This window comes from Emys orbicularis, chromosome 10 (assembly GCF_028017835.1).
Source record: "Emys orbicularis isolate rEmyOrb1 chromosome 10, rEmyOrb1.hap1, whole genome shotgun sequence".
In the NCBI taxonomy this organism is placed as follows: domain Eukaryota; kingdom Metazoa; phylum Chordata; order Testudines; family Emydidae; genus Emys; species Emys orbicularis.
Window position 1 is genome coordinate 45,147,325 of NC_088692.1, and position 26,347 is coordinate 45,173,671.

Consider the following 26,347-nt stretch of genomic DNA (forward strand, 5'->3'; position numbering starts at 1 on the left):
TGCTTGAAAGCTAATAAAAAGTAGTTTTAGGTAAAAGCACTCTTGTTTGTACCAATCATTTATCAGATGGAGGAGCTGTGTCTCATGGATTTATTCCTGAAGAGAAACAGTTAAATTATCACTACTTTGGGTTCAGAAAGCCCTGGGTAACACCCACTTATTGATTATGGGAAGCACATTTTTCCATCCACACAGTATCAGTCTCTTAGAGCAAGAGAGGACAACAGATAGCTCTCTTTTAGAGACATTTGATTAATTCTTTAAGCCCTGAAAAATCACATCACAAAAGTGCTTGTGCTAAAGACAATGAACTATAATCCCAGTTTTTCCTCCCCAATTTTCCTTAACTTGCTGACAGAATTTAGGAATCTTGGTACAAGAACAAACAGGGTGAATTTAATGAATTAAAAACACGTGGTTATTTTAATTATTCCTTCCTTGTGTGTAACAGAAAGCGGAGGGGATTTTAAAAATGGATGAAGGGGGAAGAAACTGGATTTGAAGCTGCAAAATAATCTATGAAGATGCACACAATGAAGAGCTGGATTTCAAAGTGAAGTCTTTGACAATCTCTGTTTACTCTCGGGTAAGTGTGTATCTGCATCACAAAACTACTGAACACAGTCTGGCACCAATGCCTATGCTACTGACTGTATAGGAATAGCAGAGGGTGTCACAGCCTAGGGCTGTGTACAGAAGTTTGTCTTGCATCTGGCCGGCTTCCAAGGCATCAGGATTTAACAGCCAGTACCATCAATCTCTTATTTCAACAAGCAGTAAAATTTACCAAAAAACCCTCAGAAACACCAAAACAAAATTGGAGGGAGTGGAAGTGTAAAAGTACTAATCAAGTTAACCCTTTCATTTCTGGAAGGTGTAGGTGGCGGAACAAGTCATTCTGCAATGATGCTTAGCATCATTGGAAAATATGGGGATTTTAAAAACTCTTTAATAGACAGAAGTCGGGGGGAAAAGTCAGGCAGAATTCAGGTCAAAGTTATGAAAATCAAGAACTAATGCAAAGGAGGATGCCTCTCTCAGAGAGCTGATAAAGGAATGACTGTTGCCATCAGAGTTTACAGATCAGAGTCACTTCTTAGCTAAGCCTTGACAGGGCAACTGTCAGGGCCAGTGCAAGGAAGTTTCGCGCCCTAGGTGAAACTTCCACCTTGCGCCCCCCCCCCCAGCCCTGCGGCAGCTCCCCTCCCCCCCGCCCTGAGGTGCCCCCCCCCACTATGCTCCCCCCCCCGGGGAGCCATGCGGCAGCTCCCCACCCCAGCTCACCTCTGCTCCGCCTCCTCCCCGAGCACACCGCCCCCGCTGTAATTCTCCTCCCCTCCCAGGCTTGCGGCGCCAACAGCTGATTGGCACCGCAAGCCTGGGAGGCGGGAGAAGTGGAGCGACGGCGTGCTCGGGGAGGGGGCGTAGCAGAGGTGAGCTGGGGTGGGTAGCCCTGCGGCAGCTCCTCCCTGAGCACACCGCCCCTGCTCTAATTCTCCTCCCCTCCCAGGCTTGCAGTGCCAAACAGCTGATTGGCGCTGCAAGCCTGGTAAGCGGGAGAAGTGGAGTGGCGACCGCGCGCTCGGGAAGGAACGCTGTAAAAAAAAAAAAAAAAAAATTGGGGGCACCACTTTTTGGCGCCCCCAAATCTTGGCGCCCTAGGCAACCGCCTACTTCGCCTTAATGGTAGCACCGGCCCTGGCAACTGTTCATTCAATAAACATCTGCGCAATAATGGATTTTTAAGGAATAACCCAAACACTATTTAAACCTCATGCTCTGCAGTGGACTAGATCACTGTGGCTGTGACAATGGGAGGGGCTGATCCACTCATTCCCTCATTCTTTAAGACACTAGACCTTTATATACTTCTTTCTGGAGTCTGCTTTGTGAGCGTGTACCCACAAGTGTGTGCACATGAGCACATTCATGAGCAAGAGAGAAAGGGATATCCTTTCGTAGGCCATAGCCCTGACCAATCCTTCTGACTTTGTTCTCAATGTTTCATTTTGTGAGCCACCAAGACTTTACAGACTATTGGGGCTTCACAGACCAGTGTGAGAGCTGCTGCTTCACAACTGATCTACAAAGGAAAAGAATGTTAGGTTTGTTCCTCTTTAAATGCAACCAGCTTAATAGAGAGGGGAAGTGATTTTTATTCAGACTGTCAGCACTGATTTTGTTTACACCTATTTAACTCCAAGATTTGAGAGAAAAGCTTTCTGTGTTAAGGATTCAAAGTGCACCTTCAATTAGTAGCTGAGTGAGCTCCCAGTCAGCCAAGAAGTTCTCCAACAAAGATAAGGGAAAGCCAAGACCTGACATCCCTGACATTTCTAAGGGGGGGGGGGGGAAGAGAAGGAGGGAAGCAAGCAGGAGTAGCAAAAAACCAATCCAACCGCCAATTCCCCTCCTCCTATCTCTTTGCAGGTCCCCTTTAATGAACTGTGTTAATCTTGTCTAGAGAACATACTGTTTAAATGACTTACTATACTCTTTGTCTGCTCTGCGTTACAGTTCTGCACCACTGAACAGTTCCAGCCTATTCACCAAACTGAAGACATATCAAAAGGTGCAACATATTATGTGTAAAATGAATGACCTTCAATCAAGCAAAGTCAAGACCTTTCCTCTCACTCTCTTATGGGAGGTGTTTGCCCAATGCAATGTCTTACTGCAGAGGCAACAGAATCTTTGAGAGACTCTGCACTATGCAATAGAGTTATAATCATCTGGGAAAACCTATCTGTCACTAGAAAAAAAGGGAAGCCTGTATTCATTTTGATATTTGAGTTTTAAAAGGCTGTAAGGAGAATCAACTGGGGGGGGAAAAAAAAACACAGTTAAGAGTAACTGTTCTTCAAGATGTGTTGTATGTCAGTTACACTACAGGTGTGTATATGCCTTGTGCGCCGGTGCCAGAGAGTCTTCCTTAGTGGTACATGTAGGGGTGGCCCTGCTCACTATCTAGCTCTTTGTGCTATGAGCAAGATATAAAGGGCAGAGTTGGCTCCACCTTCAGTTCCTTCACACTGGAACCTGTTAGTAGACTCTGATGCATCAGGGAAGGAGAGTGGGTCATGTAATGGATATAGGCAACACATTTTGAAGAACAGTTACGAGAAGGTAAGTAACTGTTTTTTCTTATTTGAGTGCTTGCATATGTCAAAAAGAACAGGAGTACTTGTGGCACCTTAGAGACTAACAAATTTATTAGAGCATAAGCTTTCGTGGGCTACAACCCACTTCTTCGGATGCATATAGAGTGAAACATATATTGAGGAGATATATATACACACACATACAGAGAGCATGAACAGGTGGGAGTTGTCTTACCAACTCTGAGAGGCCAATTAAGTAAGAGAAAAAAAACTTTTGAAGTGATAATCAAGATGGCTCAGTACAGACAGTTTGATAAGAAGCAAGTGTGAAAATACTTACAAGGGGAGATAGATTCAATGTTTGTAATGGCTCAGCCATTCCCAGTCTTTATTTAATCCTGTGTTGATTGTGTCTAGTTTGCATATCAATTCCAGCTCAGCAGTCTCTCGTTGGAGTCTGTTTTTGAAGTTTTTCTGTTTTAAGATAGGTAGGTACATGGTATATACCTCACGAGGTAGAGCTCAGAGCCTCATTGGAAGAGAGATTGTAGGACTACCTTGCTACATTTGCATCTTACCTTGAAGTGGCAGAGAGCGCATAATGTCTGGTGAAAGCATGATCTGAGGACCACGTTGTTGCTGTGCTGATGTCCACGATGGGACATGTGCCAGAAATGCTGCTGAGGTTGCATGTGCTCTGCTTGAGTGCACTGCGAGTCTATCCGGAAGCATTACTCCTTTAGCAGCATAAGCCACCGCAATGCAGCTGGTGATCCATTTGGAAAGTCTCTGAGTTGTGACTGGATGGTGCCACATACGTTCTGTGTATGGAACAAAGAGATGGGAAGAGGCCCGAAAGGGCTTTTCCTATGCAGGTAAAAAGCCAACAAGCGACAAACATCGAGAGTGGTGAGCCTTCTCTCACCCTGTGTGCATGCAGTTTTGGAAAGAAAACTGGCAGGTACATAAATTGGTTCATGTGGAATTCATAGATCACCTTGGAGAGGAAGTGAGGGTGTGATCTAAGATGGACCTTGTAGAAAACAGTATACGGTAAATCAGTGACCAATTCATTCAGTTCACCTACCTCCTGACAGAAGTGATGGCCACTAAAAATGATACCTTTGCTGATAGGTGCAAAAAAGAGCATAACACCAAAGACTTGAAGAGAGGTTCCATTAGTGCAGACAACACCAAATTCAAATCCCAGGAAGGTATTGGTTTTCAGACTGGTGGGAATAACCTCTCCAGACCATTCAAGAATCTGATAGTGATGGGGTGAGTTAAGACAGTCTTGCCATTTATCAGAGGATGGAAAGCTGAAATGGCAACCAGATGTACCCTAACAGAGCTGAATGCTAGACTGAAATCTAATTTGCAAAAAACAGTCTAGGATTGTCTGAATGCTGGCCTGAGTTGGACACACATTATGGGAGGCTCCCCAAATGGAGAAATGTTTCCACTTAGGTAGGCAGCTCTGGGGGAAGGTTTTCTGCTATTAAGAAGAACGTTCTGGACAGCAAATGACCAATGCACTTCCTCTGCACTCAACAGCATGATTCATCAGTGGTGAGGTGCAGTACTAGAGGATTCAGGTGCAGCATGGATGCATGGTTCTGCATTAGGAGGTCTTTGGTCACTGGCAATGGTAAGGGTTCCCGAGAGGACAGTTTGTGGAGGTCTGAATACCAAGTCTGTCTTGGACAAGCTGGAGAAATAAGGATCATTCTGCTGTGATCTTGCTTGAGTTTGATGAAGACCCTGGGAATCGGAGCACTAGTGAGAACACATAGAGGAGGTCCTCGTCCCCCGGAAACAGGAAAGGTTTCAATACGGACCCACATCTGTGACTTGCCTTGGAAGAGAAATGGGGACACCTCCTGTTTGACCGAGTCATAAATAGTCCCACGGACAGAAAGCCCCCTATGTGAAACATCCAAACTAGAAAGTTCATGTTGAGAGACGTTTGTGGTCCAAGTTGAAGGATCTGCACAGACAATGCACCAGGCCATTTTGAACCCCTAGTAGGTGAGATGCCTTGAGAGTGACTGAGTTCCAAATAAACAAGTTCCATAACTTGACTGCCTCCTGGCAAAGGCTGTTGGATCTGGCGCAACCTTGCTTGTTCTCATAAAACACTACTATGGTGTTATCGGTGAGAACCTGGACAGTCTTGCCTTGGATGTGAGACTGGAACTACTAACATGCATAAAGTATCACTTGCAACTCAAACATTTATATGGAGCTTGGCTTAGTAGGCAGTCCACAACCCCTGGGCCTGGACGGGGCTTGGATGTTGTCAAAGCTAATTCCCCACTCTGGCACTTCGAGTGCAGAAGGTGGGGACCCGCAAGGATTCTAACAATTAATACTGGCCACTCCAGGCTTGTATTAAAGTCCCAAGGTTACAACTTCTCTCTGACTTTGGATGGGTAGATGCTGCCACCGGCCAAATGCAGAACCCCTTTGAGAACCAAGGAAGGCTCATTTGGGAATTCCTTCCTGTGGGGTACCCTCCTTTCACACACCCCCTCCGGGAAAGAGCTGAGAAAGAAAAACAAAAACAAAACAAACAAAAAACCCAGCTGTTGCCACCAGCTAGTTAAACAACATATGCACAAACCTCTTAGGACACAAAAACCCAATCCTGTTCTTAAAAAAGGTAAATTTTATTAAAAACAAAAAGAAAAAAAAATACATCTGGAACTTAGGCTCTTGCTAGATTTAAAAAGAACAAATATAATAATTAAGCATCAAAAATGGTTTTCTTGAGGTCCAGCTTAAAGGTTACAAGCAAAACAAAAGCACCTGGGGTTAGCACAGAGGAGTCCACAAGCCATAAAGAAATAAAAGAGATAAACCTAACTGCATCTTCCTAGACATTTCTTGAGCTACTTACATATCTGGGATTTCAAATGAGGAGTTTCTAGGTATGATCTGATGGTTTTCCATACCTGGCTTAAAGCGTCTTACAGCATTGCTGCTCTGTCTCTCCTCTCCGGGAGAACAACCAGAGATAGACAAAGGGAAAGTTTTCCCCCCGATTTTAAAAAGTTCTAACCCTCCCATTGGCTCTTTTGGTCAGGTGCCCACTCCCTTCCTTTTACCTATGGGCTTTTTTAACCCTTTACAGGTAAAGCAAGTAGAGAACAGCTACTAACAGGGATTCTGTAGCTAACTGGCTGGCTGGGTGTCCATAAAAGGGAGCTACCCCCCCCCCTTCATTTATAATACGCCCCCTCCCCCCCCCCCCAATCATAGACGGTGCTGGCCAGACTGGTTCAGGTCGGGTCCACACCGGCTGGGATTTCTTCCTGGAGGTTTAAGAAACAGAGTTAATAAGATACATGCACCTCTAATTTTAGTACTAATTACATGAAGAACTAAACAGTATTTTTCACATTTCAAAGACTACAATGACTTAGAATACAGGAACATTTTTATCAGGCTGATTCTGGGAAACTTTCCCAGCAGAGTGCATCAGCCACTTTGTTAGAGGCTCCTGAAATGTGTTGTATTTCAAAATCAAAGTCCTGAAGAGCTAAACTCCACGGAAAAAGATTTTTGATAATTTCTTTGACTGTGTGAAGCCACTTCAGTACATCATGGTCAGTTTGCAGGTGGAAACGCCATCCCCAAATGTATGGGCGTAGCTTCTCCAGAGCATACACAATGGTGTAACATTCTTTTTCTGAGACTGACCAGTGGCTTTCCTTCTCAGAAAGTTTTTTGCTGAGGAACACGACAGGATAGAATTGTTGACCTGGTCCTTCCTGCATTAAAACTGCTCCTACATCACGCTTGGATGCATCTGTGATTACGATGAAAGATTGGTTGAAGTGCAGGGCCCTTAGTACAGGGTCAGACGTAAGGGCCACCTTAAGCTTGTTAAAGGCTTTCTGACACTTTTCAGTCCACTGAATTGCAATTGGCTGCTTTTTCCTAGTCAGGTCTGTCAGTGGGGTGGCAATTTGGCTGTAGTGTGGTACAAATCGTCTGTAATATCCACCCAAGCCCAAGAAGGATTGGACCTGCGTCTTTGACTTAAGGACAGGCCAATTTTGGATAGCATTTACTTTAGCCTTTAGGGGTTGATAGTTCCTTGACCCACCTGGTGTCCAAGGTACGTTACCTTGTTTAGGCCTATTTGACACTTTTTAGCCTTAATGGTTAATCCTGCCTCCCTTATGCGCTGGAAGACAGCTTGGATGTGTTCCAGGTGTTCTACCCAGGAATCTGAGAATACAGCCTCATCATCAAGATAGGCGACTGCAAATTCCCCAACTCCAGCCGGAAGGTTATCACCAGTCTCTGGAAGGTGGCGGGTGCATTTTGCAGTCTGAAAGGGAGCACATTAAATTCATACAGCCCTACATGGGTGATGAAGGCTGACCTTTCCTTGGCGGGGTCATCTAGCAGCCCTTGCCAGTACTCCTTAGTTAAGTCTAAGGTGGAGATGAACTGGGCAGGTCCCAGTTTCTCCAATAGCTCATCTGTGCGTGGCATTAGATAGTTTTCTGGGTGAGTTACAACATTTAGTTTACAGTAGTCCATGCAAAAGCGGATTTCCCCATCGGGTTTGGGAACCAGAACCACTGGAGAGGCCCTTGCACTCTCAGAGGGGAGGATTACACCCATCTGTAACATGTCCTTGATCTCCCTTTCTATTGAGGTTTTGGCTTCAGGAGCCATCCGGTAAGGTTGGGCTCTAAATGGGCAAGCATCACCTGTGTCAATGGAGTGGTACACCTGTTTTGTTTGTCCTGGGGTGGCTGAAAACATTGGCACGAAGCTGGTGCACAGCTCCTGGATTTGCTGTTGCTGCTTATGCCCTACGCCACTGTTGCTTTTTCCTTCATAGTAGACTCCTTCAGGTCACTCAGCGTCATCTCTCTCCTGAGCTGTAAACTGGAGAACCTTGATTTCTCGGGAATAAAAAGGCTTTAGAAAATTAACATGGTATACTTTAGGTTTTAGGGTAGGGCCTGGGAATGCTATGAGGTAATTAACAGCTCCCAGGCGCTCTCAGACCATAAATGGCCCCTCCCACGATGCTTCCATCTTATTGGCCTGGAGCAGTTTCAGGACCATGACTTGGTCACCTACTTTGAAGGAACGTTCTCTGGCATGTTTATCATACCAGGCCTTTTGCTCTTGTTGAGCATCCTGTAGGTTTTCTCTAGCAAGGGCTAGAGAGTCTTTGAGGGTGTTTTGCAGGTTGGTTACAAAACGTTAAGTTCCTGGAGAAGATGTAACCCCGTCCCATTGCTGCTTCACCAACTGTAATGGTCCTTTAACTTTGTGGCCATAAACGAGTTCAAAGGTTGAAAATCCCAAACGGGGATGTGGTACATCCCTGTAGGCAAAGAGCAACTGCTGCAATACTAGATCCAAATCATTGGAGTGTTCATTTACAAAATTTACATATCATGGCCCCCAAAGTCCCATTAAATTTCTCCACTAGGCCATTCGTTTGATGGTGGTAAGGGGTGGCAACCAAGTGGTTTACCCCATAAGCATCCCAAAGACGTTTCATGGTCCTGCCAAGAAGTTAGTTCCCGAATCCGTAAGGATGTCGGAGGGCCAACCTACCTTGGCAAAAATGTTTGCCAATGCCTGGCTCACGCTTTTAGCCCTGGTGTTGCTTAGAGCTACTGCTTCTGGCCATCGGGTGGCAAAATCCATGAAAGTCAGTATGTACAGCTTTTCTCTGGGTATCTTTTTATGGAAAGGGTCCAGAATATCCACAGCTACACCCTGAAATGGAACCTCAATGATGGGGAGTGGCTGGAGAGGGGCCTTGACTTGGTCTTGGGGCTTTCCCACCCTCTGGCACACCTCACAAGACCAGACATAGGTAGAAACGTCCTTGCCCATTCCCTCCCAGTGGAATGACTTCCTCAAACAGTCTTTGGTTCTGTTCACCCCAGCATGGCCACTAGGATGGTTTTCTTGAGGTCCAGCTTAAAGGTTACAAGCAAAACAAAAGCACCTGGGGTTAGCACAGAGGAGTCCACAAGCCATAAAGAAATAAAAGAGATAAACCTAATTGCGTCTTCCTAGACATTTCTTGATCTACTTACATATCTGGGGTTTCAAATGAGTTTCTAGGTATGATCTGATGGTCTTTTCCATACCTGGCTTAAAGTGTCTTACAGCATTGCTGCTCTGTCTCTCCTCTCTGGGAGAACAACCAGAGACAGACAAAGGGAAAGTTTTTTTCCCCCGATTCTAAAAAGTTCTAGCCCTCCCATTGACTCTTTTGGTCAGGTGCCCACTCCTTCCTTTTACCTATAGGCTTTTTTAACCCTTTACAGGTAAAGCAAGTAGAGGACAGCTATCAACAGGGATTTTGTAGCTAATTGGCTGGCTGCGTGTCCATAAAAGGGAGCTATCTCCCCCCCTTCATTTATCACAGATGTGCTCCCCATCCCATGGCTAAGGCATGTGTTACCATAGTCATTGATGGGAGAGAAGGGAACTCCTTTGCACATGTTGGGTTGGCTCAGCCACCAGTTCAGAGAAGACAACATGGTGTCTGAAACACAAAACAGCTCATCTCAGAGGTGAATCTGAGGATGATAGACCGAGCTGAGCCATGCCTGCAGCGGTCTGAAGTCTGGTGTGCAGGGTGACGTATATACATGCCGCCTCATGACCTAGAATCCTGAGGCAATCCCTTACAGTGGTCCGGGGATGCTCCTTGAGGAACACACATAGGTCCCTCAGAGTTTAAAACCTGGAGAGAGGCAGAAATGCCTTGGCAGATGTTGAAATAGGTATCACTGCTCTACAGCCAAAATGCTTCTGAAATAAATGTAGTCAAACTTTACTAATTCTGGGTCACTGAGAATGAAAATGATGCTTAAAATTGTTGATTGGCTCTAGTTTTCAAGATATGCTATTGGGTCAGTATATACGACCCTTGACTTGGGAATGGCGGAGGATAAGTGAGTTATAAAGGGAAGGGATCTCAATTTAAACCAGAAATGACTAAAATACATCTTTGACTGGATCTATGAATAAATCTATGACTGGGTTTGGACAGTACTTGCTTTTTAGGCAAAACAATGAATGATGCAATCTGAAGCTGGTATTGCGTCATACATGATATGAATTGCATCATGTTATTCCTAGAAGTCATGGATGATGCAATCATAACGAAGCTTACATCACTCTGCTCAACAAATTGCCCTAGATCAGCTCTAGAAATCATACAGTGTCGTGCTCTCTTATTTGTCAGTGTTTGATTTTGCAAAGGGACACATTTCTGTTTAGCCAAAGTGAGCAGAGATGCCTCGTACTTGTGTGAACAGTGCAGATAACTTCTGCTATGTTTGTGGTGAAGTGACTTTTGCATCACAAAAGCGCAGTATAACCACTATGGTTAAGAAAGCCTATCACCTTTATTTGGCTGCAAAATTGGAGATCAGGACAAGAGGTGGGCCCCACACATATGCTGCAACACTTGTGCAACAAATCTTTGCCAGTGGTTGAACAGGAAAAGGAAATCTATGCCTTTTGCAGTGCCAATGATTTGGAGAGAGCCAACAGATCATACCAGCAATTGTTACTTCTGCATGGTGCCTCCAGTTGGGAAAGGTGCATCAAAGAAGAAAAAGTGGACTGTGCATTATCCAAACATTCCATCAGCTATACGCCCAGTATCCCACGGAGGAGGGCTGCCGGTTCTGATGCACCAGAATCATTCTCACTTGAGTCAGACGAGGAAGAGGAAGAGGATGAAACTTCTGGTCCTGAACCATCAATGTCACAGGACCCACATTTTCTCCCATCCTCCTCCTCTGAACCACACCTCGTAACACAAGGTGAACTGAATGACCTTGTCAGGGATTTGGAACTACCCAAGAGTAAGGCAGAGCTGTTGGGCTCCAGACTACAGCAGTGGAATCTCCTGGCAGGTGATGTTAGGGTTTCCATGTTCCGTGACCGTCAAAAGGATCTTGTCCCATTCTTCTTCATGGAAGGTCATCTTGTAGCCTGCAACAACATCGATGGTGTGATGGCAGCCCTCAACATCGTTCACGATCCAGATGAGTGGAGACTGTTCATTGATTCATCGAAGACGAGTCTTAAAGCTGTTTTACTGCATAATGGCAATGTTTTGCCATCAATTCCAGTTGGTCATGCAGTCCATATGAAGGAAACCTATGACAACATGAAACAACTTTTGAGGTGCATAAACTATGACCAACATCAGTGGCAGCTTTGTGGCGATTTGAAGGTTGTTGCTCTCTTGCTTGGTCTGCAGACTGGATACACAAAGTACTGCTGTTTTCTCTGCGAATGGGATAGTCGTGCAAGAGATTCCCACTACATCAAGAAAGATTGGCCACTCCGACAGTCATTGGAGCCTGGGAGGAAAAGTGTTCAGCATCCACCACTTGTTGAATCAAGGAAGATTTTGTTACCACCCTTACACATCAAGCTGGGTCTGATGAAGAACTTTGTCAAGGCCATTGACAAAACACAAGCAGCTTTCAAGTACCTCCGTGGAAAATTTCCAAGGTTAAGTGAAGCTAAGATAAAGGAAGGTGTCTTTGTTGGTCCTCAGATTCGTGAACTTCTTCGAGATGATGCATTTGACCATGCACTGCGTGGCAAGGAAAGCCTTCCAGTTAGTGGCAATAAATTTTCTCGGAAACAACAAGGCAGACAACTACAGGTTGTTGGTGGAAAACCTCCTCAAGGCATACAAAAGCCTTGGTTGCAACATGACACTAAAGATACATTTTTTGCACTCTCAGCTAGATTTTTTTCCACCGAACTGCGGAGCAGTGAGCGACGAGCACGGCGAGCGATTTCACCAGGACATTGCAACAATGGAGAAACGCTATCAGGGCAAATGGAGCCCATCAATGCTTGCAGACTATTGCTGGACAGTGACAAGAGATGCTCCATTTAATGAATACAAGAGACAAGCCAAGAAGCGCCGAGTAGACACTGAATAGGACTAAACTATGTACAGAATAGTTTTTTGCCTTTTGTTTCATAATAAATTTTATTTATATAACCCTTTTGCTGATTTTTAAAGTGTTACATAAACAGGACAGGTGAAATATTATCATGTAAAGCAACCATAAACACATGAAAAGACCTAGGTTTACAATTTATGATTAAAACTCTACTATCTACACAATATACATAGACCTAAAATGTAAAAACTTAAATATCTTAGAAACAGTAGCCAATCAGTTGTTTTAATTGTCATATTTGAATTCAGCACATCAAAATACATAATAAATAGCACATTTTATCTCTGAAGCAGACGACTTCTCAAAAATTGTAGACCAGTGATAAGTTAAGTGTAGCATACCAGTCTCCTGGACCTAGAGAAAAGATAATTGTGGCCAGGGAAACCATCCAGAACGTCTTCTTGACATACCTGTTCAGGTTCCAAAGATTTAGGATTGATATGAGACCTCCTCTGGCTTTGAGAATGAGAAAGTGTTGGGAATAAAAAACCCTGACCACTGAGGAGGGGGCACTTCTTCTATAGCTCCCAAAGAATGTAGAATCTGCACTTCTTGCCTTAGCACAGACTCGTGACAGGGATCCCTAAAGAGGGACTGGGAAAAGGGGTGGGAATAGCAAGGAAATGCAAGGTATATCCTGATTCCACTGTGCTTATCGCCCATTTGTCCAAGGTGATGGACTGCACCAGGCATGTAGGAAATGCGATAACCTGACCTGGAAATGCAGGGAAGGGCCAGAGAGATCTAGGCTGGGGGACATGCTGTCCTCTACATAAAAAAAGAGTCAAATCTACTGCTTCAAGCCCATGGGATGCCTCGAATCTGAAGTAAGTGGAAGGCATCTATGTCCTCTGCAATCTTTGCTTTTTCTTAGGTTGGTCAGCCTGACAGAAGAGGTAGCATTGCTGTCTAGACTGGTATGGAGAACGATATTTTGTCCTTGTCGTTGCCAGTAGAGGCCCAAGGATTTCAGAACTATTCTCGAGTCCTTCAGGGTATGCAAAGCCTGATCTATTTTGGATGATAACAAGGAATACCCGTTGAAGGGGAAGTCCTCAGTTGTCTATTGCAATTCTTCAGAGATGCAGTCAGGAGGACTGGTGCATTCTTACAGTTGTCACCATGATCCTGGCTGCAGTCTACCACATTCAGGAAAGCCTGCAGAGCTGAATGAGTGATGAAGCGATCCTCAGCCATAACGAATTCAAACTGCTCCCTTGAATCTTCAGGCAGCTTGGTGACAAAGTGGGATATGGCTTCCCAGTTGGACAAGTCATAGCACAACCGAAAGGTATGATAGTTGGCAATCCAGAGTTGTAGACTTGGCATACAATAATTTTTTCTGCCAAAGAGATAAAGTTTTTTTAGTCTTTTTTGTCCTGGAAGTAGTCTTAGCCTGGCCCTGACAATTTCTCTCATTCACTGTGGCCACAGCTAGGATGTAGATAGAACTTCTCAAACTCCAGGGATGGAGCCTGGTATTTCTGATCCATTCATTTGGCCACCAGAGGAATGGAGGAAGAGGTCTGCCATATTGTTTCAGCTGGCTGCATGATGGCATTGCATTGTTCATAGGCAGGGCTACCTTCCCTGCCGCAGAAAGATGGAGAATGTCAATGAGCTTGTGTGTATTCTCCTCTACAAGTTCCAGAGAGGCTGCCATTCTCCTGAGTAACTCCTGGCATACTTTAGTCATCCAGTACTGGGGATGATGCCTCCCATACCAGGACCTTGTCAGGTGATGAGGAAGAGGCGTGAGGTGTTTTCCCCCAAGGCAACTATTAAGGCCACTCCCCCGGTACGATACCAGGCCCCAGGCTTGTCTGGCCCAAGCGTCCCAATTCTTGGACAATCTCTTCTCAAAGCCACAATAATGATAGCAATTACTAGAGTAAGCTTTAGACTTTGGGTACCAGGACACCTGAGAGTTGACTTCAGAGTTTGATGATGACTTGGAGAAAAGGGTGGAGTGGTGCCTGGAGGGGTCTTTGGCAATCTTAATCAGGACCTATGTCAGGAGCATGGTACCAGTGGCAGCATGGATGGCTTCCTGGCTGCTGTTAATATATGGTGTAAGGAATCCAGAGCCAGTCCCACACTAGGGGGCAGTATCGAGCCCAAGGCAGACAGTGCTATGGATGAATGACATGGTGCCGATGATCTATTCTAGAAAGCTGCATTGGTACTGCACAAGGTCTTCGCTCTGAAGCAAAGACAATGGCAGCACCAACAGTCATAGTAAGTCTCTAGCCGTGATGTAAGCCTCCATCATAGTTGATACCAACATGAGCTGCTGATCTGTAGTGATCAGGGAAGACTGATCTGTCACCAAAGTAGTCTGTCTTGATGGTGCCTGAGAGGGCACCAGAGCTGATGATCTAGGTCTCTGAATGACCCGGTACCGGGGAGTAGAAAGGCACAGGGCACCCTCTACCTTTGGTACCTGACTGACCCTCTGTGGGAAGAGTCCTGCACCCTAGACGCTGAGAAGCTGGATGCAGACTTTTGCTTGGACTTTTGAGGCTACAACTCTGATTCTCTAGGCCTTGAAAAGGACGGACCCAGAGATGGGGATCTTCCGAGACCTCTTTCAGCTGATATGACCGGAGGAGCACTTCAAAGAGCTTCCTTTAGATGAACAAGGTGGCTTTAGTGTCTTAGTTCTAGTCTTTAAGCCATGAAAGATAAAACACCCATCTCTGATGTGGCCATCACCCAAATACTTGAGGCAGTAGGAGTGAGGGTCATTAACAGGTGTAAACTTCTTGAATTCTAGGCAAGGTTTGAATCCCAGGGACCCGCCAGCTGGAAAAATCCCCAAAGTAGCGCTAAATCAAATGAAATAAACTTAAAATTATAAAGGAAAAAAGAAAAGAAAAAAGTCCAAAGACTTTTGAGAAACAAATTGAGTAGTAGTTCACAAAGAGCACCAATGATCTGACCACCAACGGTAAGAAGGAGTGTGGCCAGGGATGGGGCCTTCGCTATGGTTACTGCTCTTAGGATGGAAGAATCCCATGCACTGCTACAGACTAGGGACCGAATGGCTGGGTAGCAGTTCTGCAGAAAAGGACCTAGGGGTCACAGTGGACGAGAAGCTGGATATGAGTCAACAGTGTGCTCTTGTTGCCAAAAAGGCGAGCGGCATTTTGGGCTGTATAAGTAGGGGCATTGCCAGCAGATCGAGGAACGTGATCGTTCCCCTTTATTCGACATTGGTGAGGCCTCATCTGGAATACTGTGTCCAGTTTTGGGCTCCACACTACAAGAAGGATGTGGAAAAATTGGAAAGAGTCCAGCGGAGGGCAACAAAAATGATTAGGGGTATGGAGCACATGACTTATGAGAGAGGCTGAGGGAACTGGGATTGTTTAGTCTCCAGAAGAGAAGAATGAGGGGGGATTTGATAGCTGCTTTCAACTACCTGAGGGGGGGTTCCAAAGAGGATGGAGCTCGGCTGTTCTCAGTGGTGGCAGATGACAGAACAAGGAGCAATGTCTCAAGTTGCAGTGGGGGAGGTCTAGGTTGGATATTAGGAAAAACTTTTTCACTAGGAGGGTGGTGAAGCACTGGAATGCGTTACCTAGGGAGGTGGTGCAGTCTCCTTCTTTGGAGGTTTTTAAGGCCCGGCTTGACAAAGCCCTGGCTGGGATGATTTAGTTGGGAATTAGTCCTGCTTTGAGCAGGGGGTTGGACTAGATGACCTCCTGAGGTCCCTTCCAACCCTGATATTCTATGATTCTATGCTAGGGAAAACTCTCTGGCACTGGTGCACAAGGCATGCCCATACTTACTGTGAATGCACATACGCAAGCACTTGAAGAAGAACTTAAAACTGTACAGATTTGTAAACAAGGCAAAATATAGACAGACAAAAAGTAGTTTTCACATTTGCTTTACCTATATTGTCTCTCTGTCAATTCAGGAAAGAATGTAGTTGGGACCCATACTACTCTCTACCTAAGAGTAATTCGGCAAATACCATTTTTTCCCCTTAGGTTTTATACCTAGAAATGCTAACCAAAGGTCTAGATCGTTAAGTACTATAAACTGTCGTAGCTCCGCCGAACACGTTTATCACAACTTCCTATAGAAAATACAGATCTGGCTTAGAAACTAAACAATGAAACAAGTAAACCATTTCCCACTGACCAGCTCTTACCTTACATGCATCATAATCTTTGCGGATATAGTGCAGGTGTATAAGCCAGTTCCTTCTCTCCAAGATTGGCAGCTCTGGCACTGTGTGGAAAACATTAGCAGAACACACACAACATTGAGAAATGATCCAGCAGAGAACACTCACGCATGTAGGGTAACCAGATGCCCCAATATTATCGGGACCATCCTGATTTTAGAGGCTGTGTCTTAGAGTACGTCTACACTACCCGCCGGAAGCAAAGTCGACGGGGGAGCCGCGGCAATCGACCCCATGCCATGAGGACGCGAGATAAGTCGAACTAAGATACGTCGACTTCAACTATGCTATTCTCATAGCTGAAGTTGCGTATCTTAGGTCGATCCCTCCCCCCCAGTGTAGACAAGGCCTTATACACACAACTATGCTTCCCGCACACCCCCCCCCCCCCAAAAGCATCCCAATTTTTCACACTTAGCTGGTCACCCTACACACATCGGGCCAGAAAAATTTCTCTTTGGTAAGGAAAATCTCCACATGCAGGACAACCTAAACTAGATCTGCACCAGGGAGCACTATTAGTCTCTTGACTCAAAGCCGGGAGTCTGCCTTTCAGTGTTAGAAAGCAAAAGGAGTTCCAAACGGATAGATAGAACATACTGTTCAATGAACAGCCTAAATAAGCCTCTTTCACTGAAAATCCGAACAATAGCACTTCATAAGACGTGAGACATCTGCTCCTTCCAGTGCAGCTTGCTGGAGCAAGCAATGCCAACACCTTGCCTTTGCATACATTGTAGTCTAATGCAGAGGTTCTCAAACTTTAGCAATCTGAGGACCCCAAATTTTGATTCAAAATTTTTTCACTGACCCTCAAACCCCCGCACAGCTCCAGGCCCTGCCCCCACTGCACCACTTCCCCCAGCTGTTCCCCGGCGTGCAGGAGGTGATGGGAGGGAGGGGGAGAAGATGAGGGAGGGAAGGGGGGGGGAGTTGATCAGCGGGGCCCGCGGACCCTTGGAATACCCTCGTGGACCCTAGTTTGAGAAACGCTGGTCTAATGCCAACAATGGTTTGTTCGGTTTTGGGCTTCCGCAGACACAGAAAGAGCTTGGGGAATGGACATACTAAGGAAGCTGTTAATAATTTAAAGAAGTCAAATTTAGTTCTTTGAAACTGTGCAAGATTACAAAATGTCACACCTTTGTGGGATATGGTGAAGCCACTGATGAAAAATCTCTTTGATGTAGTGAAGAAGAAAGAGAAATATGCTCCAGTAAATCAATTGTTAGGAGCCTGCAGCAGTCATGGCAAGTCACAAATGGGTATTGCTTGGCTGGTAATGCTCATGTTGGGTTTAAAAGTTTAACCCATTCCTGTGCATTTCTTTAAGACTTGAAATATATTATTTGTTTCTCATTTCTGCAGTGCAGATGCTGGCAGCCCAGAAGTAACCATAGCAACTGGCAAAAAAGCTAAATGTTTGCAAGTCAATATAATGACAGACGAGTAGAAGCAAAGCAAGGCAAAGATTGTTGCAGCAGCAGAAAGGATGATAGAGCACTAGGACACATTCCTCCCTGTCCCCACCCCGTGGAATGCAGACCCATCTATACAACTGTCAAATAGAGGTGTGCACTTGGCTTTCATAATGACAGCACAGACAGATAGGAATATCACTTTAAATTTTCCATAGCAACTGCCACCAGCTTTCAGCACAGGTCAAGATCAGATAGGAGAAAGAGGAAATCCAGCAGATTTCAGAAATCCAGAGTGGGTCATGGCAGGAGATCCAAGTATTATCATCTTTTAGAAACTTTTAACTTTACTAATGTAATTTACTAATTTACTTTTAACTTTATGATTTGCAGCGAATAGGAAACATGCATTCTATACTACCACTGTGGCAGTCTCTCACAGCTCACTGTTACAACATGTGAGAAGCAGAGAGTACTTAAAGAATGCAGGTTAAAAACAAGTGAAAAACACCACAATTCCCCCCCCCCCCCATTTTAGCTGACAAGTTTCTCCAGCTGTGTTACAAACACCACTTCGAATAATTGAAATGGAAAAAAAATGTAAAAGCCAATTTGCTTTTCACACTACATTTCCAGACAAATCTATGTTAAAATGGCAGTACAGTTAAGAACAGCACACATCAGTAACTTGAGTAAAAATCTGTCTGGGCAGGGGGCTGGACTAGATGACCTCCTGAGGTCCCTTCCAACCCTGATATTCTATGATAACACACACTACAGGGACGATTTAATTACTGCAGAAAACTAGAATTTTAAGCCCAGGAAATTCAGAGTTAGACTTAAAAGAAGTCAAAATATGTTACAACCTTAACTCTGCCCTGTTGTGGCAATATGCAATGACCCTATAATTATGTTTAAGATTAAGATTTTGTCACTGTTATTTTTAGTAAAATTCACAAACAAGTTGTGGGGAATAAACAAAAATTCATGGGAGCCCATGACCTGTCTGTAACTTTTACTAAAAATAAACGGGGGGAGGGCTGGAAGTAGGGGGGGGGGGGAGAGAATGACAGCTGGAGCCCCATGGTGGGAGGGGGGGACTGACAGCCCAAGCCCCAGCTGCAGGGGTGCACAGCCCCAGTTCCAGCTACGGGCACACAGTCCTGGCTCCAGCTGCAGGTGCGCAGCTGCAGCTCCAGTGCAGCCGTGCACAGTCCCAGCTCCAGCCCTGGTCGCAGCTATGCGGGTGCACAGCCACTGACAGCTGAAGCCAAAGAAGTCACGGAGATCCGGTAAAGTCACGGAATTTATGGTTTCCATGACCTCCATGTTAAATCATATCCTTAATTATGTTTAAGGCATTTTAGCATTTGTGGTCCCAGATTAGATGAGCCTAAGTTTTGAAGTGTTTCCTTTTTTTTTCTCCTTTGGGTCACTACAAGGGCAGAGTTAAGTTGTTGCTTAAATAGTTGATTTGTTCAAAGTTGTTGATTCATCAGGAGGACTGGCAGGGTAGAGCTGTCACTTTGCAATCCTCTTCAGCTATGCAGGATGCCTGCAGTTCTATAATGTCCTTCATGTGCAAGTTACTTACGCTGCAATAGTCCAACAAAACATTCTCCTTATAGGACATTGTTGGCAAAGTTATAAACTAAGATACTGTAAATCACAAAAGGTGTAGTAAACTGGCCACTACCCAGTTCTAAATCCCAATACATATTAGCCTGATATGGATCATCAATAGTCAAAACTGTAATAGCCATAGTCAAAACTGTAATATACTTTGCCAGTGTTGTACTGCACTGAGCAAGAAAGCCTAGTAATACAGTTTAAAATTAGAGCGTTCTAGTCCTCCCATCTCTCCAAGGAGACAAAAGACAGACCACTTTAAGTTAGGTTTCCCACCTTTCCAAACAGATAACAGAGCTAATTTTCTCAAAAAAGATATTTTGATAAAGAGTATAGTATTACGATAGATAAAACAAAAAGAAGAGTAACCATCTTGACTATATTCACTTCCACAGCTAACAGAGATCTTTCCAGTGCCAGGGGTCAGTGTGCATTTTCTGAAGGAAAGGGAGATAATTTACAGATACAAGAGGAAAGGATACGAATCCCTAGCTGTTTCAGTGTCCCTAACTACAAAGAAAAGACATACCGCAATTGTTTTTTTCTCTGTCTCAAGGACTACTGGTTCAATAGCCAGGCATTTTTCTATATTGATGATTACCCACAGAACATCTGAACTAGAGTGAGCTGGGCTGGCAAGCAACAGCAGTGTGTCACCTACACATACAGAGAATTTGTAATAGCCTAAATAGCAGGGTTTGACCAGACCAATCCATGGGAGTTGCAGTGAGAGGTCAAAGAGCATAGATGAATGGGGGCACCATGTTTCAACCCTCTAATGAATTTGAAAAAAGATCAGGAACTATTTATTATAGCAGCACATTGGAGACCTCTACATGGCATATACTATGTATTTGGAATCTCATCCTAATTAGAGACCGAAACACATACTCTCACTTGACTTGATCTCATGGTCTTCTCAGCACTGAGAGAGACTATTGAATGTGGCTGGGCCCTTGCCAGGTTCAGTGGAGTACATTTATCAAGCTGCTCATACAGGTTCTACACCATTCCAGCCAGACATAAAACAGACTGTTCTCTGTGAAGCAGTTTGTCCAAGACCCAGGTCAGAGTTGGCCTGAATTTTTACCTCTGTGTTAAGGAGGGAGACTGCTCCGTGACTTTCATCCTAATCTTCTGGGCTTCTCTCTTATGAGATTACAAATGCAAGTCTCATTCAGCGAATCGGCAGCGATTTTGGCCTCAACCTATGCTTAAATACTTCAGTCAACGCAGATGCCAGATTCTCCTATGTGGTTTGATGGAATCCAAAGGGGAATCCGCCCAGACTCACTGTTTTCCCGGTGGCAGTGATTGATTGCACAGCCCACTTCCACCTACATGATTTTTCTGACAGTGCCCCTTTAAGGAACTAATTGTAGTGGAAGACACAGACAGAATCCGTATAAGATGTCCAGGACTGTGTGTCTTCGCAGCACTGTCATCTCTCTTCATTTTGCTTGCCCTATTAGAGATTTTTCTCCAAGGACTGAAACTCAGAATTCATACCTTCTGTGAAAACATCCACATGAAATTAATTTATTTGTGATTCTTCATATTGTGTAATTGCAGCATATTTATATACAAGCCATTAAACAGCACTCTTCAATTTTAATTAAAGGCTTATGAAGCCACTGGAGTGTTAGAAATATCTTGAAAGGCTCCAAATACAGGGAATGAAATATCAGGAGAAATGATTCCAAGAGCAGCAATCATTCTCTAGAAGAAGAGGATGCCAGGTGCCAAAAAGAACTGCCTTTATACTGTGAACATGGCTAGAGTACACAGGCCTTCAAATTGACTTTTCACTTGCCCCCACATTTTCTCAGTTGTGCCAGCCGAGTGGGGGACCTTAGCATTGTTCCATCTCAGAGCTTTGATCAATGGATGGCCAGACATTCCTCTTGGGGTGGAGAAGAGATTCACAGATGCTTCCTGCACCCAGGCTCTCAGCTGCTGGCCTCACTGGATGAAGAACTGAACTGGGGCAGAGTCATGGCCCCATTCAATATGCTCATCTCTCCTAGCACCTCTGTTTATTTGAGATACTTTGAGCCCTGCTCCATTTCACTTTCCCCCCAAATGAGCTTTGAAAGCCAAGCTTTAGTGGATTGAGGTGAAACTGGGAGGAAGGCCACCAATCACGACAAGAAGCAAGCAAACAGGAGTCACAAGGAGATGGGGTAAAGAGGAAGAGAGAACCACCACACAGAGGACACGTTAAAAGATGGGGACCAAAACCCCAAATCCCAGAACATGGACACCAGGGAAAGAGAGAGAGAGAGAGAGAGAGAGTGTACAAACAGAGGAGAAGAACTTCATTTCAGAATCAGGATTTCTTATTAAATGCATTATTTGTATGCAGTAGCACCCAGAGGTCCTAATCAGAACCCCATTGTGCTGGGCATGGTACACACATATAATAAAAAGATCATCCTTTCCCTAAAGCTTACAATCTAGACATATGAAGAGACACAGCCGGTGAAGATAAATGAGGAGGACGACAAGATAACAGGGAAGCTATCCAATTTATTTATAATAAGCAGCAGTCTTAGTATGCTCACTTCCAGCCATCATCAACAGGGGATTGTACCTGAGTTTCTCTCAGCTGCTGATTTAACTACTTATTGCAATAAACTAGGCCAATCGGCATAAGACATTCAGAAATAAAACTTCTCCATTTAATTTTTGAATCCTCTCATTTGACGGTGGGTTTGTGCATGTGATTCTGCCTTGAAATTAAAGCCCTCTGTACATTACTTACTGTACTGTCTCTAATAGCATCTCTATAGTGGAATGAAACTTGGCAACTCCATTAGAGACCTTGGACAAATCCAGATGGGCTAACATTGGGTATACACTTTGGTACCCAAATATTTTTTTTAGCAAGAGAAAAAATTGAAAAAGATGGAACAGTTGTACTATTAGAGAGAATACGAAACATTGAATTTGGAAATGGATTCAAATGCTTTTTGCCAAGTTCTAACTAAAAAGGCTACATTTTAAAATGAACCATGCAATCAATCCCTAGGAGCTTGGGCTTTTAGGTGTTTTTAAAATTAAGAGAAATTGACATAATTGACCAAGTCCATCCCTCTTGTAACTACGTTTTTTTTAAATTAATGGGATTATAATAAGGGGAATTTGTCCCCAGGGTATCTTAGCTTGAATTTCTAGCCCCACTGAAGTCAATGGGAGTTTTGCCATTGACTTCAGTGGGACCAAGATTGCACTCTGAATGTACTGAATAGTTCTTTTGTCAGAGGTTTTTTTTTATTATTTTAAAATCCTAGCTGCCAACTGACTTTACAATGAACTCATGCCAGTGTATGGGCACGTGCATGGAGAGAACATCGTGATATCAATAGGAGTCCGTGGAGGCTATGCTGAGCTATCAAAGTAATAACAGAAGTCACATTACCCTAAGGGGCAAAAATTAAAAATCAAAAAGTGGCAAAAGTTAGTGCTGGTAGAAGGTGCTGGCCTGACAGTTCTTGAGCCTGAAGACCTCAGTGTAACTATTGGGGATTTACACAATGGACAGTGGGAGTGAGAGCTTTTCACACACTGCCTTGCACCAACATGCCTCAAACTAGTTCTGCAGCGAATATGTGCAGAGAAAGGAGAATTCAGTCTCCACGACCTATTTGGTCCAGACTTTAGTGCAGGGGGTTACAATTAATGCCACTTGTAGCGGGGTGAACAAGAATCCAAACTGCCCTGAGACAGAGTTATCTGAGGCTTTTATATAGCACTTGACACCATGGTAGCCAAGTGCTGCACAAAATTAATGACAACAAAAACCTGAACAAAGAGGTGGTTTTCTCTCTGCTCCTTTGGGGCAGACTTTGTGTAGGGTTTTTAAAATGAATTGGAGCATTGATGGTATGGGAAGGCTCTGTCAAAAAGGTAAGTGCTGTACCTTGATCTGACCATCACCAGAGTTGGGGGGAGGGACCAGCTCAGGGATGGCACAGGAGTTCAGTCATTGTGGCCCATTAAGCTTGTGGTCGCTTTATTGACACTGCCCACAAAGGGGGGGAGGAACTAGTGCAGTGGTGATGTTGACATATTACACATCAGTAATAAAAAAGGGATGCCATAATCCAGTGTTTGTGTCCTATTGACCAATTTAAAAGAAGCAAGTTTCTATTTATACAGATACCCCCTCCAGGGACCAAACATGGTGGGGAAAGAAATCCTATACATTTTCATTTAAAACATTAATATTATTTTTAAACTAAGTTTTGAATGTGGCAGTAATTCCATAAGCATTCTGAAATTCGAGAGATGCTCCAACACTTTATAGCAATGATTGTAATTTCTTAATCTACTGGAGCAAGACAACCAGGGCTTACATTTTTTTCAGAATTGTCATGTAGTTTGGGGACAGTTAACTACTGGGCAGAACTGTGGTAACATTCCAGATTCAAGCCTCTTGCTTTCATTGCCATATTTATTTAAATACTGGAGGGAAAGAGGGTTACAAACATCTGTGCATTTCTCCTTCATGCTTCAGCTTCCAAATCTGCTAGTGCAGTGAATTAAAATACAATTTTAAAATAATAGTGGTAATAATGGTAACAAGGATCTTTTAAAGAACTTTAACATAACAAAATAATAAGGCACAAAATCAAAGAGATACAATGAACTCCTCAAAACATCCAGTGGATTGCTTTCTCATCAGTAAAGTACAGATGGTGGATAGAAAACATTTTTGAACTCTAATACTGAGATTTTTAGATTTAGAAACAAACTACTGCTTTGCAGAAGGTGAATGTTTTTGGAATCCCTTGCTGGGCAGGTAAGCAGATGGATTTAACACAGAGATTCTGCTTCTCTCCCAAAGGTTTATATTCAGACTATAACAATATAGTAAAAGCTTTAAAAGAAAATCAATACAAAAACACAGCCCATGATATACACAGACCCATCTTTGGGGGTTGAGGACATCATAATCAAGGGCACACTGTCTTCAGAAACTCATTAATGCTATCAGAAAAATACCTCAAAATATAAAAACACTGAACAGGAAATTTTAGATATTGCACACCACACACTGAGTATATTCGCATATAAAATTACACACACAATGCATATACAAATGCATACACATGAAAAGACGAGAAATCTCTTAAACCTTTCTGCTCCTTGAGCTGTAGCCATCCTCTCTTTGTTCACTTCCCCCTTCTTTCTATTTTGCAAACTGAAGCCAGAGTAGCTTTAAAATCAAACAATGAACCTGTATGGTGTTTAGTCATTTACAGTCAGCTGGGGTTAATAAAACTTGTCATATACAATTTTGATGCTGGTAAGAAAGCCATAATTCAGAGCTGTGATCTCACTATCATATATTAATAGCTTCACTTTACACAGAAAACTGGAATGAAACTAAATAATAATAATAAAAAACAGTTTTAAACAAAAAGCAAACATTCCTGACTCTACACCTCCCCCTAGTGGAAAATAAGCCAAAGTTAAATACAAGAGCTTTCTGTTACTGTAAAATTGTATCTTCAGACTCCTTCAGTAAGCTAAAGGGGAAAATTGCAAATTTGGAGAATTTCTATTGTTAGGCTACTTTGCATAACTAACAAGATATTAGCCCAAAGTTAAATAGTCTGTGTCTCATTTAAGACAATTACAACTCTGATTTACTCCAAGTAAAAACGTTTTTATTTGTAATTTGCAAATAGCTCCATTAATTATTTTAAAAGGAACATTTTGGCAATAAATACTGCTTACATTTCACCCATTAAAGGTGAATAGGGAGGATCTGAAAATAAATAACCTTTGGCTACCTAGGCCTTCATCGTTGCCACAGCCATTTGGAAATTCACAACATTAGAACTCAGTGAAAATAGAACCACTGGAGTTACTGAAGAATCTCCACTAGTTGTTAGCAGCACAGGGCTGAACAAGTTCTGATATCATTCAGCAAAAGGCAGTAGCACACATGCACTTCCCTGCTTATTACAATACAAAATACTGTTTCAGATCCAAAAACATTAAGATGGGTGAAACTAAATTACAAACATATGCATCTTAAAATAAAAAAATCTGAAAAGTATTTGCTTTTACTTTCCTGCCAGAACCTGAGCTCATAATTCTGTGTTTCCCTGCATGAACCAACGAGATCAACAACAAAAACTGCAGTGCAGGGAGCTGCATTCGTAACACAGAAACACATGAACTTGAGTCTTACCAGTAAGAAAAACAAGAATCTAAAACAAACATTGGTATTTTTTTTAAATGTCAAGTTAATCTGGAAGGAGAACTATCTTTACCGTGACAGTTAGCTCCCACCATTCTTGAGGGTCCTCTAAATCCTGAGCTCAGCCTTGAAAACTTCTCCTCCTATTTAAAGCATTCTATCCTCAGATCCTGTCTCATGCTCACCATCTTGCTAGCCAAGAAATGGGTGGAGCTACCGTTGGGCTTCCCTTTTGGTCGATGGTGCTCCTAAATTGGACAGAGAAGAGGGGTCACTGCTGAGTACTCAGTTTCTATTTATTTCATGAAGAATAAACACAAGGTGATGGTACTTTTAATGTAACTAAGCATCAGAGTATATCTTGCTTATGTCTTTTCTTTATTAATTATTTCCTTATGCTATGGCTACACTACAGTTTAAGTCGACATAAGTTATGTTGTTCAGGGGTCTGAACTAGCCACCCCTTGAGCGACATAATTTATATCGATTTAAGCAACAGTGTGAACAGTGCTAAGTCAGTGGGAGAGCTTCTCCCACTGACACAACTACCACTGCTCGTGGGGGCTGGAGTACTTTATAAGAGAGCGGCTACACAGAGAGCTTACAGCGGTGCAGCCATACACTCTAGTATAGCCATAGCCTTAGACTGTGATAGTACCTATACTATGCTACGTGTTTTCTGAGACATAAAAAGACACAGTACCATCCCAAAGAGCTTAGACTCTTAAAGACAAAATAACTGGACAAAGGTGGAGGGAAGGAGATGAAATATGCATGTAGAATGAACAGGA

At 43.5% G+C, this 26,347-nt stretch overlaps 1 protein-coding gene across 1 annotated transcript in view; it reads right to left on the minus strand.

Annotated features, from left to right (window-relative positions):
* Window positions 1–26,347, minus strand: part of BBS4 (Bardet-Biedl syndrome 4) — a 95,350-nt gene that overhangs the window by 32,480 nt on the left and 36,523 nt on the right. The window contains exon 3 of the mRNA XM_065412690.1: window positions 16,260–16,339. Within this exon, the coding sequence (XP_065268762.1) occupies window positions 16,260–16,339 (80 nt within the window). The remainder of the gene's footprint in view (window positions 1–16,259; window positions 16,340–26,347) is intronic.